This window comes from Delphinapterus leucas, chromosome 6 (assembly GCF_059928025.1).
Source record: "Delphinapterus leucas isolate spDelLeu-1000000601 "Yukka" chromosome 6, BTC_Dleu_Yukka2, whole genome shotgun sequence".
Lineage (NCBI taxonomy): Eukaryota > Metazoa > Chordata > Mammalia > Artiodactyla > Monodontidae > Delphinapterus > Delphinapterus leucas.
The window spans coordinates 112,292,470-112,311,751 of NC_143134.1; the positions used below are offsets into that span (position 1 = coordinate 112,292,470).

At 46.7% G+C, this 19,282-nt stretch overlaps 1 protein-coding gene across 5 annotated transcripts in view; it reads right to left on the reverse strand.

The window, feature by feature from the left end:
• TTLL11 (tubulin tyrosine ligase like 11) overlaps positions 1-19,282 on the reverse strand; it is a 269,679-nt gene that overhangs the window by 61,278 nt on the left and 189,119 nt on the right. For 4 of the 5 annotated variants that reach the window (XM_089913702.1, XM_022578815.3, XM_022578816.3 and 1 more), the window contains 2 exons: positions 7,480-7,731; positions 211-317 (listed from right to left, as the gene is read on the reverse strand). In XM_089913702.1, coding sequence (XP_089769828.1) covers positions 211-317; positions 7,480-7,731 — 359 coding nt within the window. The remainder of the gene's footprint in view (positions 1-210; positions 318-7,479; positions 7,732-19,282) is intronic. The other variant, XM_089913700.1, reaches the window with a different exon arrangement.

Here is a 19,282-nt window from a genome sequence, read left to right on the forward strand (position 1 = left end):
GCAATAAATGCTCCCTTTCCTTCACCACAACTCCGAGTCAGCAGGTTGGCTTTACTGCACGCAAGCGAACAGACCCAGGTTTGGTTTGGTAACAATAGGATGACCTTCCTCCTTCCCCCACCTTGACCCTTAACAAGAAGAAACAGATAATGTACCACCCATCCCTCTCTGTCCTCCCACAGGACACGGCAGAGGCCAGTCATCAGGTACCTGAATCCCGCTGGTCCACGGTCATGGAGTTCCATCTCCTCGTGATGTCAATGTAGAGGATGTCCACGGCGGCCATGGACAAGCTGCCGCTACTGAGCTTGCAGTTCCTGCAGAAGACAGGAAAGGACACGTCACTGCCAGATCCGACCCGTCCTGTCCTGTCTGGTTTCTGTGCCTTTGCCCGGGCTGTGTTCCCCGCCTGGAAGGCCCTCCCTCCCCACAGCTGGAACTAGCGAAGGGTGAATGGCAGGGAACCACGGGAGAGGAGGCTGAAAATGTAAGAGCTGAGGTCAGATCCTGTGGGTTCCTATAATGTGGTTCATTAGGGCTCTAAAGGGCTGGGAGGAGGAGGGACTTTAGGATGGCAAGTCTTGAGTTGAACCTGGCTCTACCACTTAGAAGCAGATGGCTCTGATTAAACTATTTCCCCTTCTTGAACCTCAGTTTCCTGACCTATAAAACAGGCAGTCTTGATTACAGTCACTGTGGTCTGGAAAGGTGGGCAGGCGCGCTGAAAAGAGCATGATTTGGGCCTCGGACAGACCAGGACTGAAATCCCGGCCCTGCTGCTTTTTCTAGCTAGTATGGCTGTGGACCATTTACTTAAATCTTCGGTGCCTCTATTTGCTGGTCTCTTAAATGAAGATAATAACACCCGCCCACACGGCTGTTGTGAAGAGGAGACGAGGCGGGGCATCCCAAGGCCCTGGCACCTGGTTGGGCCACGACAACTGTTGGTTCCCTTCCCGATCTCTCTCTATTTGCCCTCTTGCTCTCAGAGCTGCAACCATCTAGGCCCCTTCAGAGGCTGCCTGAGGCTGACCTTTCAGTGAAGGCCCTGTCCATTCTGGAGGAATGGGGCTTGCTAGTCAGAGTGTCTGGATGAAAGAATTTACGCTCTCTGTTCAGAATGTAGGCAGCCCTCAGCTGGTCCAGAGGCACTTCCCTCCTGAACCAGATCGTGCCGGGGAGGCGAGTCCCAAGACAGGCTGGATTTGCCCTGGGAACCCCGAAAGCTAGACCTTGGGACCAGCTGTCTGCTTGGCTGAACTACACTGCATGCTGCTTTCAACTTTCCAAGTGTGTCCACATCCGTCGCCCCAGCTATGATAAAGCGGTTCTTTGGTTTCCCATTTGTCATCATCTCTTGCGTGAATAGCTCCCTTAGGAACCCGAGAAGTCGGGGGTTGATTGGCAAGCAGGATTTGGGCATTCCAGAGGCCCCTCTCCAAACCCATGCACACCCCTGACACGTGCCCACGTGTGCCCAGCACGGTGCCTGGACAAGGCTGGTGCTCCTTATATGACAGCATCCTCCCTCCCTCCCTCCCTTCCTTCCTTTCCTCCCAGCCTGTATTCCTCAGGCCATCAGTTCACATCCTGCTTCCTCCTGGGCTCCGGCTCTGTATTTCAATCACAAGTCGCGGTGGCAGCCTTCAAAGCACATCAGCACACAGTTACTGAGCCTCAGTAACAACATGTCAGTGGATGCAGAGCTTTTCATGTCACCCGTCACTGAGACGGCCATCTCTATTGGGTCCTGCTGGGGACCCGCTCCAGTCTCTCCCAAGGTATATTCTAACAGCCTGCACTGTTCATTTCCAAAGCTTCATTAGGAGTGGCTACGGGTTTTCTCTAATTATCGTATCCATGTCCTCTGGACCACTTGCTCCCCACAGGACAGGAGCTCTGCCTGGCTTGCTCTGTGGGTTAATGGAGTATAAAAAGGGAAACCAAACTGACCACCGGTATGTAGTTATTTTTTTCCTGACAGGTAGAAATTACAAGTGTCAAACCTTTAGTAGGAGTCATAATTTACCAAAGAGGATTCTCCATTTATCCCTTTTCCAAAAGTAACTTCCCCTCCCTAGTGATACCTGCAGACACAGTCGATGGTAACATTTGCTGCTGGGGCAGGGGAAGGTGGGATCTGTGCTGGCTGCCGTAGACAGGAAACGCTTTAAAAGAAGTTTGATCCTTTTAGGCACTTCTTGGGCACCATCTGTATGCCAGGCCCTTTCCTGCCCATGAGCTCTCTGGGTCTTTATAACCACTTTATGAAGGAGGTGTTCTTAGGCCCACTTCAATGACGGGTAAGCTGAGACTCAAGAGAAGGGACATGGCTTGCCCAAGATCACACGCTGGGATTCACATCCAGGCCTCCCCTGGAGGACAGAGTAGTGGACTTGGGAACTTTGGGGAGAAATGGGGAGGTGGCCCAGCCCAGAGCTTCAGGAAGAGCCCAAGATTCAAGAGACAAAGTCTCAGGTAACCCAGAAAGTCTGGAGCCTCTAGAGAGGCCCTGTTGGGAAGCTTTGGGATATAAGGCTGGGGGGTAAGACAACCAGGGTCACTTGAAGACAGGTTTTCCTAGGTTTATCCCCGTGGTCACCAAACATTCTTAATGCGCTCAAACAGGGAATGTCTCCAAGGGTTAAGATTTTGGAATGAACTTTTCATCCATCCGCCCACTCAGTATAGAATTTGTTTTGTGTGCACTATGTGTAAGTGGTATTCTGGGCCCAGTGAGTGACGCCGGGATCCGGATCAGTCTTGGATACGGCTCTCGGAGGGTAGAAATGATCTCAGAATCTGGGGTGAAAACATGAGGCCTGGTAGCTCTTAATCGTTCGAACAGTTTCCCCTTATGCTCTGGGATGCAGTTCTTCAAATGACTGACGAGTGATAGGATAAATTCTTCAGTGGAAGAGAGATCCAAGAAATATGGTAACATGGGAAGCCAGAAAGATTCCGCAGAAAGGACAGGCTAGAAACGTACATGGAAAAAATGAGCCTTGGAGTCAAAGGCACACGAGTTTGCATCTTGACTCTGCTATGTGACCTTGAGCAGGTCACTGACATTCTCTGCAATCTAAATTTCCTTATTTGTATGAGGATAAGGCGACTCGCCATATAAAGCTATTTTAAGGACTAGCTCAGTGCCTGGCACACATGACAGCTCCCAGCCTTCCTCCATGATGCAGAACCAGTTTAAAGAAAGGTTTTGTTTTGTTTTCAGAATCAAAAGAATACGGGCACAAGATGGAGACAATCACAAATCATTCAAGTTCATTAGGAGCCTAAGATTAGAGAGATTTGAAATTATCATCCCCATTTTCTCTCAACAACTAGTGACATCTCATGGGAAATTTAGAAACCAACTTTTTCCACTCCATAAAATCCTATTTATAGAATTTCTTTTGTGTTCATCCTTCTCTGTGAAAGAAAAGAAGCTTATTTTTCCTGGAGAGGTTTCTGTAAGGTGAAAACTAACAAATAATCAATATTTGTTTAAAAGAGAAAAAAAAAAAACAACCCACTCTCTAAACATCTGATGGGGGCGGGAAAGACAACTTTGGTTTATAATGTTTCTATTTTTAAAGGCTATTGATACCCCAGGCATAAAAATCTCGTGATATTACTGGAAAGAGACCATCACAGAACAGGGGAATTTTCAAAGTCACTGAGGAGTTAATGACAGAGGAGGAGGCAGGGCCCCTGACACTTCCATTCCAGAACATTCTAACGCTCCATGCTGCCTCTCAGAGAATAACACCCCACAGCTACCCATTATGAAGCATATTAATATCTCCTTATGAGAAAAGGGAGTGGAAGGGGGAAAAAAAAGGAAAAAGAGAAAACCATTCTCTAATTTAGAAGGAGACCAGGATTAGAAACCACAAAGGACACGAGTGGGGATCTCCAAGCGGAATGGCCCAGCTTGAAGCAAACACTCGAGGTGTGGAGAAGCTGCCTCCCATTTTCTAGAAATAAACCCCGGTTTTGGCAAACCGTTTAATCTTCAGGCTGCGGAAATGGAAAATGCAGCGTGTGCCAGTTGATGTCAAATTCTGATGTAGGATACGTTCAGAAAACGGGTTCTTAGTGAATTACATAGAAATCCTCCCAAATTAGGAATCCGATGGAAGGAAAATAACACAAATGCATTTCCCTCGAGAAAGCTGCCACACTGAAGAAGCAGATAATTTCTGTGTCTCAGAGAAAGAGATGTCTCCACACCTCAGCAATTATTATGAATTAAAAAAAAAGAGAGAGCAAAGAGGTGCTTAATTCATGGTAATACGTGCTACTGTTATATACCTCCCGAGGAAATGACACGACAAGCTGGTTAGATAGAGTTAATTCTAGACGAGAGGGTGACAGTTCATTATTTCTCATTTCTTGGTGGAAAAGAAAAATAGAATACGGCCAGACTGGCATTAGCATAATTCACTCCTAAAACTGCTGATCTATGCAGCACGTTATGAGAGATGGTCACTGAAAATCAATTCAATCGGAATGTTTATTATTTTGTTCCCTCCAGTTCTCTTCAAGGAACTTGGAGAGAAAGAGTGGGTAGGACAGACAAAAGTCAAGTTCAACTTCTGCCCTTTGCGTGGGAGCTCAGAAGGGAGGGTCTCTAGCCAGCAAATATGTCTCTGGCACAGTGCCCCAGAGAAGGGCACTTGGTTTGATTTAACACATGGCATAAATATTATTAATTCATAATGAAGCGAAATTTAAACTGAAGTGGAAAGCAGAGAGAGAATAGTTGTTAGCAAGAGAAAACACATGCTGTTAAATTTAGCTGGCGAGACGAACACACTCAGATATAAATCTGAAAGCAGAGAAGATCATCTTTTACAACAAAGTTGGCTGTTCGGATGTCTTGGTACATTTGAAAAGGAGAAATCTATTAACAGTTGTGCAATGTTTTCTCCATTTCTTCCTGCATCCTTCATTACTCAGGACACTTGCTGGGTGGGTACAGAGGGAGGGGAGAGGGGCTCACAGTCTGGGTCCTTCTGCTCCGGCTGCCTCTTCCCTACCTGAAGACATTGTCACTTGTCACGGTCACCATCGCTCCCACTAACAGTACTCGGCCACAGGTTGGGAATGAAGGCCGCAGGACCTAATAGTCGCTAATGTCACAAAGGTGGGTTTTTCATGCAAACACTCTTAATTATAGAGAACAAAGGGGTGGAAAAATCATAAAGCCTCTCACACAGAGACAGATTTGTAGCAATATTTTTCACATCATCCAGTTTCAGTCTGAGTGCATTTTAAGTATCTTCTTTGCTAGAACCACTCTCAATTCTTTTCAGGAATTTTCTTTTCAACACTGTATATGAACATACCAGTCCTCTTAATATTTACCTCAGCCTCTCACACCAGAGGTAACACACCGGTGGACTCTATGGGCCGCCATGCTTTGATTGAACCCAGAATTATTTTCTGAATCGCCAACATTCAGTATATACATGCATTGATATTTTACATAAAAATCAATATTTCTAGCTTCTCTTGAAAAATCAAAAGCTTTGGTTAATACTAGCCCGGCAACAACCTTTCCTTTTGCCACAGCCCCGCCCCCCCTCATCCTTCTAGACCCCACCCACTGGTTTGTTTATCCTTCCTGCCTGCACCCTCCCCCCACCCCATCCTCAGGCAAACTGAGATTGTGATTCTTGTGATATGTAATTTTTTTTCAAATCTCTCCCTCTCTCTTACATTTTAGTAGAATTGTATTAGGAGTTAAAAGGAAGCATCTGACCAACGTCTTTTGCTCTTCCTTCCTTCTTCCTTTTTCCTGCCTGGAACTTGACAATGATGGCTGGATTTTGAGCAGCCATCTTGTGACCATACGGCAACCCTGAAGCTTGAAGCACATGCTCAGGGTGGGTAAGCACAAAGACAGAAACTGGGGAGTTGATCACATTGTGGGGTCATTAACCAGCCCTCGAAGCCCCACTGCCAAATTTCCTGTTATATGAGAAGAAAATTAATTTTACTCTTTAAACCATTTATAGATGGGTATCTATTCCTACAAGTCAAATGCAATTCTTAAATGAGTCAGAGGGTATCACGTTAGGTAGTTTTCTCAGGGAAATAACGTGCCTGTTGACTTCCTTGAAAATTCCCTCTGCCTCATGGAAATAATAACAAAAGACTCCCATTTCACAAACAGCTCCCATAAACTAGGCAGCGGGCCAGTTCCTTTATGATATATTACGTCCCAACCTTATAACACTCCTGCAAGGTGGGAGAGATCATTCCCATTTTACAGATGAGGGAACTGAGACTCAGAGAAGATAAGGAATGTGCCCAAAGCCACACAGCTGTTAAGTAATGTGCTTGGCTCTGAAGCCGAACCCCAAAGCTTGTGCTCTTTCCATGGGGTTTTCTTTTCCCCTGAAACTAACACAAAGCCCCTCTCAAAATCACTGTGCAAATATGACTTCAGGTTTGCTGAGATGGCAAAAATTCCTGCTGATACTTCTTCAGGCCACCCTATCAGGAGTATCAGAGCGCTAGAGTTAGAATTTATAAAATTCATTTAGAGAAAAGCATATGACAAATGGTTTCCAATTCAAGACTTCCAATTATTTGCTTTCATGAAAAAAAACTATGAACAGGGTGACTTTGTGTTGCCAGATAGAAATATTAAAACCAACGATGAGAAAAACAATAGCAACATGGGATGCTGGCAGGTAGTTCCGCTGAGGTGTATAACATACAATCCTAGGGTACTGATAGTTTCATCTCCATTTTATAGGACCATTGAGGTTCAGAGACTGTCATTAACTTACCCAAGGTCACACAGCTAGTAAGTGCTCCTGTACTGCCCCAAAGTATCCCAGAGGGTAGAGGCAAGTTAATGAATAATCTCGGGAGATAAAGTGGCAATGGCTTATTTTATAGGCTGTGGCAAAAACATGATTTCTTTGTCTCACGTTTTATCTTTAAAATTCATGCAAATTTTGTATTATACTCTGTAATATAACCACATTATTTTTATATTAGAACAAATGTATTAAATTATTTATCAACTGAATTATTCAACTTTTCTCTCCTGAAATTGACACTTTGGAAGATGTGGCTTGTTTCTCTGCTGTGGCTTCATAAAAGCTCAGCACTCAGCCACATACCACTGGGATAACATCACCCCAGTTTTAGAAGCACGAGGTCTGTCTGAGTCCAAGGGGCAATTATTCATATATGAACAAGGACCTAGCTCAGGGTAGCGCAGAATTGTTTTCTAACCACAAACATAACGTTGTGAATACTGTCACATCCGTAACATTCATTAATTCATTCAACAAACAAGAGTCTACTATGTGCCAGGCCCAGTGCCAGCTGCTGGGCCAATCCAACCCCAAGTGGGGCCGTGATCTGGCATCACAGATTCTCCCAGGCACAGTCAGAGAGACGGGACCAGCCAGATGTGGGGCTGGTCTCCACCCTGCCAGAGGAGCTGGTCTCACTGACCTTATGAAGGTACGAAAGCCTGTTGGTCCCAACTTCATTGTCCCCTTGATACCCAGGAACCGGATAAACAGGTTTGCCATCCTGTCCACCAGGCGCAGGTAGTTGAACTGCTTTGCATACTTGGGGAACACCTGCTTGAGGCAGATGGAGGGCAGGTGGGCTTCGGGATGGGCGCTGCCTGCCGAGGCACTGGCCAGATCGCTCTCAGGAGGCTCTTCCTTTGAGGCTAACGGCTTCCCAAGCTGCTGAGACCTGCAGCACACAAGGAGTTAACGACAGAACCAACATTTAGAGCGGGCTTTACAGCACGCAGATTGCTTTCCCTTGCAAATTCTCCTTTCCTTTAGATTTATAGCAACCTGCGGGGGGGTGTATTATTACTATTCTTAATGTACAAACCAGAGAACTGACCTCAAAGAAGTGACCTGCCCAAGCTCACATGGCTAGGGCGTGGCAAAGCCAGAACTTGAACCCAGGACAGAGCCGGGACTAGACACTTACACTTCCTCCGTTCTACCATCCTGGCTTCCCAATATGGACCATTTCCTTTTCCGTACTCATGACTGAAGAGAATACTCTATTATAAAGCAGTCTGGGTTTGATTTCAAACTCCTACTTATGGGTAGTAATTGAATAATCAAGAAATATAAAAATCTCATTGAGGGCTGGCAAGAAGCCACAGACAGTTCAGTGAACAATGTGCAAAGATACAGCAGTCACCCAATTCTAGGAACGGGCACAACGGGATTTTGTGGCTTAACTCTTTTCTTATTTGGAACTCGTACCAAAAAATGATCGCACTGCTGTGATTCCTTAGTCTGGATATTTCCTTCGGAAAAATCATCCTGATACTTGAGAAAGTTCACGGCCACTAACTCTCAGACATGCACCTCCAGCTGGAATGTTCTTCTCACCTCCAGACACACAGATCCAGCTATCACCTGTTCACCCTCCAGGGTGACCCGTGGGAACCTCACACTGACATGACCATTTCCCCTCACCCCAAATCCACACTCCCTGTCTCCTCGAATGTCACCACCGTCTGTCAGTGACCCAAGCAGGAAACATCTGAATGTTTCCAACCCCTCCTCTCCCTCTGTCTCCACAGCATCCTTAATGTTCCCTGGAACCCACTCCACTCTCCCCCTGCCCTGGCCTTGTCTGCTCTCTCCTGGACTCTAACAATGGGGTCTCCCGCCTCCGGCCTTTCCCATCCACAGACCCATCCTCCACATGGCACCTGAGGTGCCCTTTTAAAGCAGACCTGGCTGGGATGCGCACTTCCTACAGTTCTTTGTGGTTCCTGAGTGCCTACATGATAAAGTCCATATTCCTCCCTCTGGCACGCAAGGCCCTGCCTGATTCCCTCTCTGCCCTCCTTATTTCTTGTCATTGCCTTAGACACACCGTACCCTTCAAGGCCTTGACCTCTGCTGCCGCCCCAGTCACGGCCTGGCCTGGACATAGAGACCCATGCTTGCTGGACGCCCAGCCCCCTTCCACACTCAGGCCTGTCTCTGCACCTGCAGCTCACCTTGCTTTCCTGTCTCTTGTCCTGCCCATAGCGAATGAGGGGCCAGGTGTAACCGTTTCCACCTGTGTGTCCATTCCAGAGACAGAACCCTTGTAATAGGGAACAACAAATCTGACTCCACATTGAATCTGTTACTTTTACTTTAACCTTTGTGTTCTCTTGCTTTTGCTACAAGTTAATCACTAAAGGGATGTTGCCTGTAAGCCTAAATGATACATAATGGCCGTCTCTGGGTACCCTGCCTCCCATGTGATGAGTGTTAAGGTAAAATACCTTTGTTTAGCTCACAGGAAACCTCCTGACTAGGCCCACCTGTGAATGGCTGCAGGAAGGAAGAAATTAACACATCCCCTCTGGAGTCTGACTGTAACCAGGACTTTACCCCCTCCCCTTTTAGTATAAAAGAAGCCTGACTTCTAACTCCAGGAAGATGGTTCTTTGGGACGCTAGGCAACCATCTTCTCAGTCTGCTGATTTTCTGAATAAAGGCGCTATTCCTTGCCCCAACAACTTGTCTCTCTATTTATTGTCCTGTCGTGCGGCGAGCAGTACGAGCTTGGACTTGGTAACACCCTGAGCGCGGTGTGAACGGCCAGTAAGTACTGCCCAGCTGGCTAAGAGATCCAGGAAGAGAAGAGCCACATCCCACGGTGCTGAGCTCAATACCAAGGCCATTTTCTACTCTTTTCTTTTCTTTATTAAATGGTCTCGTCCCCCGAGCTCCCACTTCCAAGCACACCGTCAGTCACCAAGCTGGGCTGTCTTGGTACCTTCATACCTGCTTGCCTCAGCCCTTGAAGACTTTCCCAGCCCTGGCTGCCTGGCACATTTCTGTTCCACTTTCAGAACCAGCTCAGCTGTTCCCTTGACCGTGCTGAAGACTGTCTTTCATGTCCCACTCCCGCCCCTTGGACTTCTTCACTCCTCTCATCAACTGCGCTGCACTTGCTTACATGCCAATCCCTCTCACTGTTTTGTGAGCTCGTTGAAGGCAAGGACCACATCTTATTCAACTCTATTTCCACAGGACCTGGCACGTATTAGGTTCTTCGGAAATGTTTCATTGAATTTGTTGAATTGGGAAAGTTTGCTTTTAACAGCAAGGTGAGCTTCAAATAAAACATCAAGGTTATGATGCTTTGTACCCGCCCCATAAGCTCGTTTAAACGGGAAAGAGGTTCGAGAGAGAAACAGCATACTTGACGGCCCTACCAAAATGGTCTTTTCTTTATGCTGGTCCAAGGAGCCAGCCTCCAAGAAAGAGAACCCCCTTGTGTGAATAAAAGGTCCTGTAAGTTCTGTTCATGGTTCCTTCTAAGTGGGTCTCAAAGCGAGGACAGGCAGAACCAGAGAAGCGCAAAGGAAAACCTCCTCTGAAGTTCAACAATGTGGATGGTTCCAGGGAAACAAATGCTCCCTCCTACAAAGAGGAGGGATCTTATTCCTCCGGAGAAGCACTGCATTCCCAGGGGGAGTGGGATGGAGTGGGTGCAACTTCCCTTCAGCTAAACTGGTTTTATCATCACCTCCTTGAATTTAAGACTGTAAATAAAAGTCAGGTGGTTACACTTCAGATGAAATAAAATGTTTTCACATTAAGGTTATAGAAAGAAAGATGAGAAAAAAAGCAGCACTGTTACTGGAAATTAGCTCTTAAATTCCTGGATAAGTGGCAATCACTAACTTCAAAAGCACTAAGTTTTTGTTAAAGAAAAGATTTGGAAATACACAGTTTGAATACACTCCATGACAAAGAAAACGGCTGAGAACTCTTCAATCAACAGAACCGTCCCACTTTCATGATCTCATTTGCTCTTCACAAAACATGTGCAGTAGTACACTGTTATTTTTATACCCCTCTTCCAGACGGAGAAACTGAGGCGCAACAAGGCGAAGCAGCTCTTTGCCTTGGCTGGACTGGAATTACACATCAGTTCTCCTAACCAGGGCTGTTTCCATCTTGCTGCCCTATTATTCCAAAGCACATCATGGTTCACATTGGGGGTTACCAAATCCAAAGGACTGTTATTTATTTTTTGTTTTTAAATAGTTTTTAAAAAATTATAATAGTAATTCATGGTCTTTGTAAGCATTCTGAGAACTGTATAAAGGAATGAGAATCATTTGTAATCCCACAATTCAGGGATAAACACTACTAATGTTTTGATTTTTTATCTATGTTTATTAAGTTAGGATCACATCCTGGGTAGTTTAAATCCTTTTTTCTTACACTTTACATTATATCATAAGTGTCTCCCCATGGCATTAAGTATGCTTTCATGAGCATAATCTCTCATGGACATATAATATTCCATATTATGCCTGAACCATAATTTAATTGGCCATTCCCTGTCAGTCAGATATTGTCTACATGGCTCGTCTTTGACTATATAGGGTCTGGGAGCCAGTCCCCTAAGCCACGTGCTCCCTCCCAGAAACATAACATGTTAACAGCTAGCAGCAGCCTTGGAGATCATTCTGTCCAACGATGTCATCTATTTTCTCTTATTGTGGCCTACTGTACGTAACATAAAATTCACCATTTTAACCATTTTAAAGCATGCAACGCACAATGTCGTGTAACCACCACCTCTATCTAGCTCCTAACCTTTCCACAATGATGTCATTTTAGAGAAGAAATGACTCCCAGGTAGATAGGACATTAGCACCAGTGGGTCATCTGACTGGCAGATCATCCAAGGGGGTGGCCGTAGCTTGGGTTACCTGATGAGGGGACCTCATCGCCTCCAGGGCACCTCTCAGGCTGGGAAGGTTTTCTGCATGGCACGTCAGAGGCTGTTCTCCCTCTGGTGTCCATAGCCCACATCCCAACCCACCCTCAGAGCCTCACAGGATGGGTCTGTCTTCTCTTCTCCGTGACAGCCTCTCACCTTCCTTACTGAATGACTAACCATTCCCCTTCCTTCCTGAATCCCAATTAATAACCTCAGGATGAAAAGGGCCCTCAAAGCCACAGATATTTTCATGGACTCAAAACCACAAATTCAGGCAGAAGTGGTTTTACTCAACTGGAAGAAGGCAGTAAAGATATGGCTGATACATAAGAGGAAATAAAACAAGGAGAAATGGTTATTCTGCTGGAGATAATTCCAATTATCACACTGAGATCCAAGTTATCACAAATACTGTAAAATCCTGTTTTTACCTAATAGCATTTTAATGGAAAAGTCAGACTTATGAAATAGAAGTGACTGGCAAAGAAAATATAAATCCAGCTTACTTGGGGTCCTTTGGGGTATTTTTTCTTAAATTGAATTTGGTGTGTCCTTGATTCATTAAAATAGGAGAAAGAATCCTGGAATGTTTTATCTATTATTGTCTTTCAAATAAAATGGAATTTTGTTTTATTAAAACTCTTGTGAAAAACCACCTACCACTATTTTGCCTGGAAAGCCTACTGTTAAGAATACTACTATTTATCAGGGACCCACTCTGTGTCAAGCAGCTTACTACCTATATATGATCTCACTGGTTTCTCAAAACAATGCTACAAGGTAGGTAGAAACTAGTCCCATTTTACAAATTAGGAACCTGAGGCCCAGAGAACCTTAATACTTGCCCAATGTCACAAATCAATGGTGGAATCAGAATTTTTACTCCAGACTGTCTCACTACACACTCAAGGCTTAGCTCACTATGTAGCTCTTGTCCTAATTTGATTTAAATCAAACCAAAGACTTTTCTTCTGATGTACAAACTATATATGTATATATTCTTGGGAGTTAACAAAATAGGAAGGTAGACACAGCAAGTTCCAGTTTCAGAGAAGGTGCTTGAATTCTCTCAGAGAAATAATTCCCATTTTTAGTGAAGCATCCCTTCAAGAATTTATTCGTTCATGAACCATTTCTCAAGCGCTTACCTGTCCCAGGGGCCTGGGCTACACAGGTGAGGTATACACAGTCCTAGCTACCCAGAAGCACATGACCCGGTGGGGGGAAGACTAGACCCATCCATAAACAATGAGCCAGGTGGGAGTGGCCAGGTGAGCATCCAGAGATGGGACCTGGAGCATATGGAAGTAGGTCGGCTTGCTGGGTCTTAGTCGTGTACATGAAGGGGAGCAGGTAGGAATATGACCAGGAAGCCAGCTTGGGTCTGGGCCTTATAGGATCTTGAGTGTCAGACAAGGGAGCTTGGATGTGGCAGTGTAGGAGATGACAAGGTTGTGGTAGATTCGGGGGAAAGGAGTGGCAAAATCAGAAGTTCAGAGAAGATGAATGAATCTGCCAGCAGTGTGTATCCTGAATCGCGGGGGGAGTGGACGATGTTAGGAAGCTACTGGAACACTCAAGCTCAGGGATTCTGAAAGCGTGGTCCCTGGTCCAGCAGCATCAGGCATCCCTGAGTCCTTGTTAGAGAAGCACACTCTTGGCCCGACCCCAGACCTATGGCCTCAGAAGCTCTGCCTTAGCAAGCCCTGTGGGGGATTCTGATGTGGGCTGAAGTCTAAGAATCACTGGTCTCGGTGAAAGAAGATGGATTTGGCAACTGCTTGATCACGGAGGATAGAAAGGGAGCAAAGGCTCTGGATCATGTTCCCGGGCAATCCTGTGGCTTGACAGGAGAGCCTGGTGGGCAGCGGGACGGCCCTGGCAAATGGAGGGAGGTAGGCAGGCTCCTTTCCCCACCGTTTGGCCAAGACATGTCCCCCCCCCCAGCCCCTTGGGGATTTCAAAGGCCCATTGGCATTCCGGAAGAAACGGCCAACGATGCACCAAAGAAGTCCCTTAAGTTAGCCCAGCAGCTAATTTAAAGAGCTGGAGGATAAAGTCACTAAAAATAAACATAACTACCATGTAGCCTGGCTCTGTCATTTGATAAATCTCTTCCATCACAGGGGCCCCATTTGCTTGATGGCAATGCTATATTGTTTGAAGAGAAGGCGATAGACGGGTGAGGCATGTGTTTCCAAAGTGATGAAGAAAGGGATTGAGTGAGGGATTCTGGCTGATGCTCTAGTCCCTGTAAGACCTAGATCCATGCTGGGTCTATTCCCACTGGCTCCCCTTCGTGCAGTGTTCCTATGAATGCTCACCTGGCCGCTTCCACCTCCCTCAATCACTTTCCTCCACAGCACAGTGTCACATCAACAATAACACACAATGGTGATGATATTGATTATGTGCCAGGAACTGCCATCTTAAAACATTTAGTCTTGATAAAATCCTACAAAGCAGGCATTATCATTATTCCCATTTTACAGATGTGGAAACCAAGGCACAAAGATACAAATTAATAGGTTGTAGACCCAGGACAGAGAGCCAGGCAGGCAGGTGCCAGTGTCCTTGTTTCTAACCACTGCACTACGGCTTCTTCTATACACGAGGAGTTATCGGGCATTAAATACCTGAGAGTCAGGTTGGTTACTTGTAACAGCTCATTTGACCCTGGCAATGATCCTTATGAGTTAGGTATAGTAAGTGGCTCCATTCTGCTGCTGACAAAATGAGCTTCAGAGAGGTTAGGCTACTTTCCAAAGGTCACTCAGCTATTAACTGGCTGAGTGAGGATTTGAACAAGGATCTGCTTGAGTTCAAAGCCCAGGCCCTTTCCACTCCATCATGTTACAACTCAGTGTAGTTACGAAACTTCTCTGAACTCATTTTTTCCTCCTTTTCAATGGGAGAGAAGTCTCCTACTTACGAGGGAGAGCGGTTGGGAGGGCACTTAGTCTAAGCCCAGCACAAAACTGTTGCATTCTTTAGGATCAAAAACACAGCCTATGTGTAGAGCATCCAGATGATTCTGCTGGGTCGGGGGGGGGGGGTTGTAACTGACCTCAGTGCGACGATATATCTGGATGGGGCTGTTCCATCTCCACTGCCCAACAAATCAATCTCTGTTTTACAGTTTCAGGCCCACACGATCACTGAGGCGCTGTGTGTCGCACGTGTGGGAATTAACGGAGGCCCCCGATGGTGGCAGCAGCAGACTAGGTCTCTGCCCCCGCCTGGGATGAATTCCCGGAGCCACCAGCCTGGGTATGCTGCATGAGCATCTACCCATCGGGCCAGGCAACGAATTAACAAAAGAACAAGCATACAGACCTAGTCCAAGGCCCCCTTTCCCGCAGACCCAGAACTCAGGCGATTTCCGAGCTGGAAGTGCCTTTAGGGGTCATGTGGCCCGGCCCTCTCATCTTCCAGATGAACAAACCGACAGCTCGTTTAACAAAGGCCTCCCAAAGGGATTCTTTTCCCACAGGGCTCTCCCTGCTCTGCCCCCTCTGCCCAGAGTGAGTATCTTCGCCCTGGTCCCTCTTGCTTTCTTTGTCTCTGGGCACGGGCAGTAAGAGACAGTGAAATGTACTGTCACTCAGGCCGGGGAGGGTGGGAGGAGATGCTGCCAGACAGCTCCTCCCCACAGGCGCCGGCCTGGGGAACCCGGGCGTGGGTTCTGGGGTTCGTCCAGAGTCACCGCTGGAATCCCAGCTCTGTATTCTTGAGCTGGGTGACCTCAGGCAAGTCATATAACCTCAAAGCTTCAGTAGCCTCTTATATAAAATGGGAATAATAATGGTACCTAAACTATAGGACTGATGTAATTACAGAGAAAATGGATACGTGGTACTTAGCACGGTGCCCCAATTCCTGTTAGCCACTTTGGTTATAATCACCAGCATCTTTATCTCCCATGTGTCATCATCTCGAGGGGCTCACTGTCTTGTCCCCAGCTTCAGTGGGAGAGATCGGCACACACCTCCGGGAACTCAGGAGAATACAGGCTTTCTTTAACCACTTTTTGGCATTCTGCCCCACGCCCAGCCCACGTGACTAGACACTGTATTGTTCTCTTGCTCCTTCGACTGCCTGTGGGCCATCTGGGGAATCTCACAGCAGGCCGCCCGGGGTCAGACTGCACCTACCCTCTTGTCCGAACCTAAACAAATCCCCTAAATAAGTGAGTCTCATTATCTCAGGCCTCGCTGGATAGCTGACCCTTATCTGAGACCCTGGTTCTCTACTGAGGATTACTGATGTCACAGAATCATGCACAGAGAGGGGTACCTGCTGCGCCCCACATAAAACAAAAGTTAAACTGAGGAGTAGAAAGGGCCCTAGCAATCATCTCGTCTCATTTTCCTTTTGAAATAATATTGGGAAGTCAAAGCAGAGTCACTTGCTTGAGGGGAGGCATCAAGTGAAAGATGGTGGTAGCAAGGGCAGGCCCAGTTCTGACTTCCTGTTCAGAACCTTGAAAACAGAAAGAAAAAAACCCGACACCACTATTGAGCCAGAACACCAGAGTGGCCAAAATTCTGATTCTGAATGAGCAGCTTCAGACGCATCCGACCACGCTGGCCGGCATGGAGGAGAAATCTTTTTGCCCGAAGGGCTGCAGAGTCCCTGTTTAAACCCACTAAGTAGCTGGCCGCTGTCTTTCTGTGGATGACTGGGCTCGTGCTTAGTTTTTGCTGGATCCTGGAGGAACGGTTTTCAAATGACAAGCCTGGCCTGCACGGGCTGCCCGAGGCCCGCTGGACAGGGCCTCACCCTCGGCCAGAGAGCTCGGGGCCCGGCGGGTCTGGTCACTGCCTGCTTTGCCTGCCTTGTTGTCTACATGCCACATTCCTCCCTCTTTTTTATAAATGCTCTTTCCCAAAGTATCCACCTGAAAAACACTCGTCCTTCAAATCTGAGATTCTGTAATCACCTTTTCCAAAAAGCTTCCCATAGCTTCCAGAGTTCAATCAACCATGCTTTTCTATATAACATTCCAGGCTTTGTACGTCATCATCATTGCCGTCACCATTATTTTTTTCTTCAGAGTTGTTGTCACAATTATACCTATATGGTTATTTGTATTTGTGCAATTGTCTGTTTGATGCCTGTTTCTCTCACTGGACTGGAAGCCTGGAAGGGTGACACCTCTCTTGTTTGTTTATGACTATAACCCCTACACAGTTCCTGGCACTGTTCAGAATAACTGGTAGTGAATATAGTCATTGTTTCAGTGAGTTCCCGTGTCCATTCTATCAATTAGACACAATGATTGACTCCAGTTGACATCTGAGGATGCTGAAGCTTTGAGATGTTAAGTCAGCTGCCTAAGGGATAAGACTGGGACTGGAATCCAGTGGCCTAACTCCAGAGGTCACATTTTTAACCCCTACACTGCCACAGCCCTCCTTCTGGTTGCCAGAATGAATCTTTCTTCCACTTTTTTCTCTCCCAGTTACTGGGAATATACTGTCAACACTTGGGGAGAACAAAGATTTCCTAGTGGCAACAGCAAGGCACTGTCTGTGTGACGGTTGTAATTAGTGGTTGTATTAGCCTCTGTTTTACCACCTCCGAAATTAGCAGAAAAGGCCAACTTGAGCTTGCGTTGTACAGTTCTGCTAATGAAGGGATCCTTTTAATTACATCCTCAGAGCCTATCCGCAACAAAAAGCATTTTAATGCTTAAACACAGTTCTGCACCAAAGTACAGGGCTGCATGAATCCAGACAATAAGTGGGGAAACCCATGCGTAGAAGTCATCCTTTGCCTAGACTGTAATTCTTTTTGGCATTCAATTTCATCCAAACCCCAGCTCCTCTTCTATGGTAATCCTAATTCCCTTTTGTATACTGTGCACCCAGTGAACCCTTAGTCGGGGATTCAGTAGGCATATCCTGGTCAAATATACTCCTTCCTCCAGATTTCAGATGAAATCTGCTCGCTTTGGGAATTTCACTTGTCACTGATTCGCAGGGCGGCAGCTGGCCAATCCCTGCTGCATGGGTGTTGAATGCAAAACAATTCTCACTGGACTCTGTCCCAGGGGCTCGTGGCATTTGCACCCGACTTTGCAAGGTGATTCTGTGTGTGTCATTCTGCATGAGATTTTCACTAATGTGAGTGAGGACTCATGAGGTTGATCCCCCAGGCCTCTCTCGGGCCAGGCTGCCTGACTTTGAATTTGCAGTGGGTCAGGGAAAGGGAGTAATTCTTATTGAGCCTCCTCTGGGCTAGGAGCTCTCCCGTGTACTGATTGTCCTGCTTAAGCCACACTGAGACCTTAAGGTGGAGATACTAACATATATCCCAGAGCCATGGTTGGGCTGGAATTCTTGCCCTGTCCATAACTAGCTGATGACCTTGGGAAAGTGTCTTAATCTGCTCGTGCCTTGGTGTCTTCAGCTGTATAATGGGGACGATAATTCTACCTACATCATAGCACTGTTGTGACGATTAAATGGGCTAATGTATGTAGAGCACTTAGAATCGTACCCAGCATGCCGTAAGCACTCAAGAAGTGATAGCTCTTGTCCATCAGACGAAGCTGAGCTCAGGTAAAATAAAGTACGTACTCAAGGTCACGCACCCCCTACACGGTGACCTGGGTCTGTCTGACTCGCAAGAGTCTGTTCTCTCCAGGCTTCCCGCGTGAGGTTGGGCAGTGCCCGGGGTGGGGGTGGGGGGTTCTCTGCTGGCCTTCCGCTAGGAGACTGTAATCACAGCCCTCCCCAGGTGGGGCACGACCTAGAGAAAGTCCCTCTGTGCTGATCCCCTCCTGGCCTCAGGAGGAGTGGCTGGCTTCTGTTTTTACTGCTCTGAACACACTGCTCTCTCAAAGGTTACCACCGACCTCCTCGTTGCCACGGACCTCCTTGATCTTCCCCTAATTCGGCTTCTTCATAGCATCCGATGCAGTCAGCCACTCTCTTTCTGAAACTCTCATTCTATGCCCCTGCATTCTCCTGGTGTCTTTCCATCCTCTGCTTTTCTTCCTCTGAGGACCCTTCGTGGTAGATGGTCTGCTGAGCCTCTGCCCTTGGCCCGCCTCCTGCCCTACGCAGTCTCCCTGGGCGATCTCAGTTACACATGGAGATGCTTCAGGGGCGCATGCCGGCCCCTGTGCCTGGGTGCTTGTGCTCCACTCACCCCTTCTCACCAATAGCCAGGCCCCAATCCTGCTCATCCTGCAAAGCTCACTTCAAATGCCAGCTGGCCCTGAGCCTTCCCTGATCCCTCCTACCCAAAATACCCTCTTCTGGATTCCCCACAGCACTTCATTTGCACCTCTCTTGTGAAATGTGTCATCTTCTGAACTTATATTATGGCTATTTAAGTCTGCGGCTTCTTTCTCCCAGAGACTGTGAGTCTGCCAAAGATAGAATCCATGTTCGTTCTCCTCATAGTACTCTACATCTAATAGGTGATGGAAAAAACAAACAGACAAAAGACACGCAGATAAATGACTGTGTAAGAACAGTATTCTTTAAGACAAATGACATGAAGAATTTGCTGTAATTTTGCC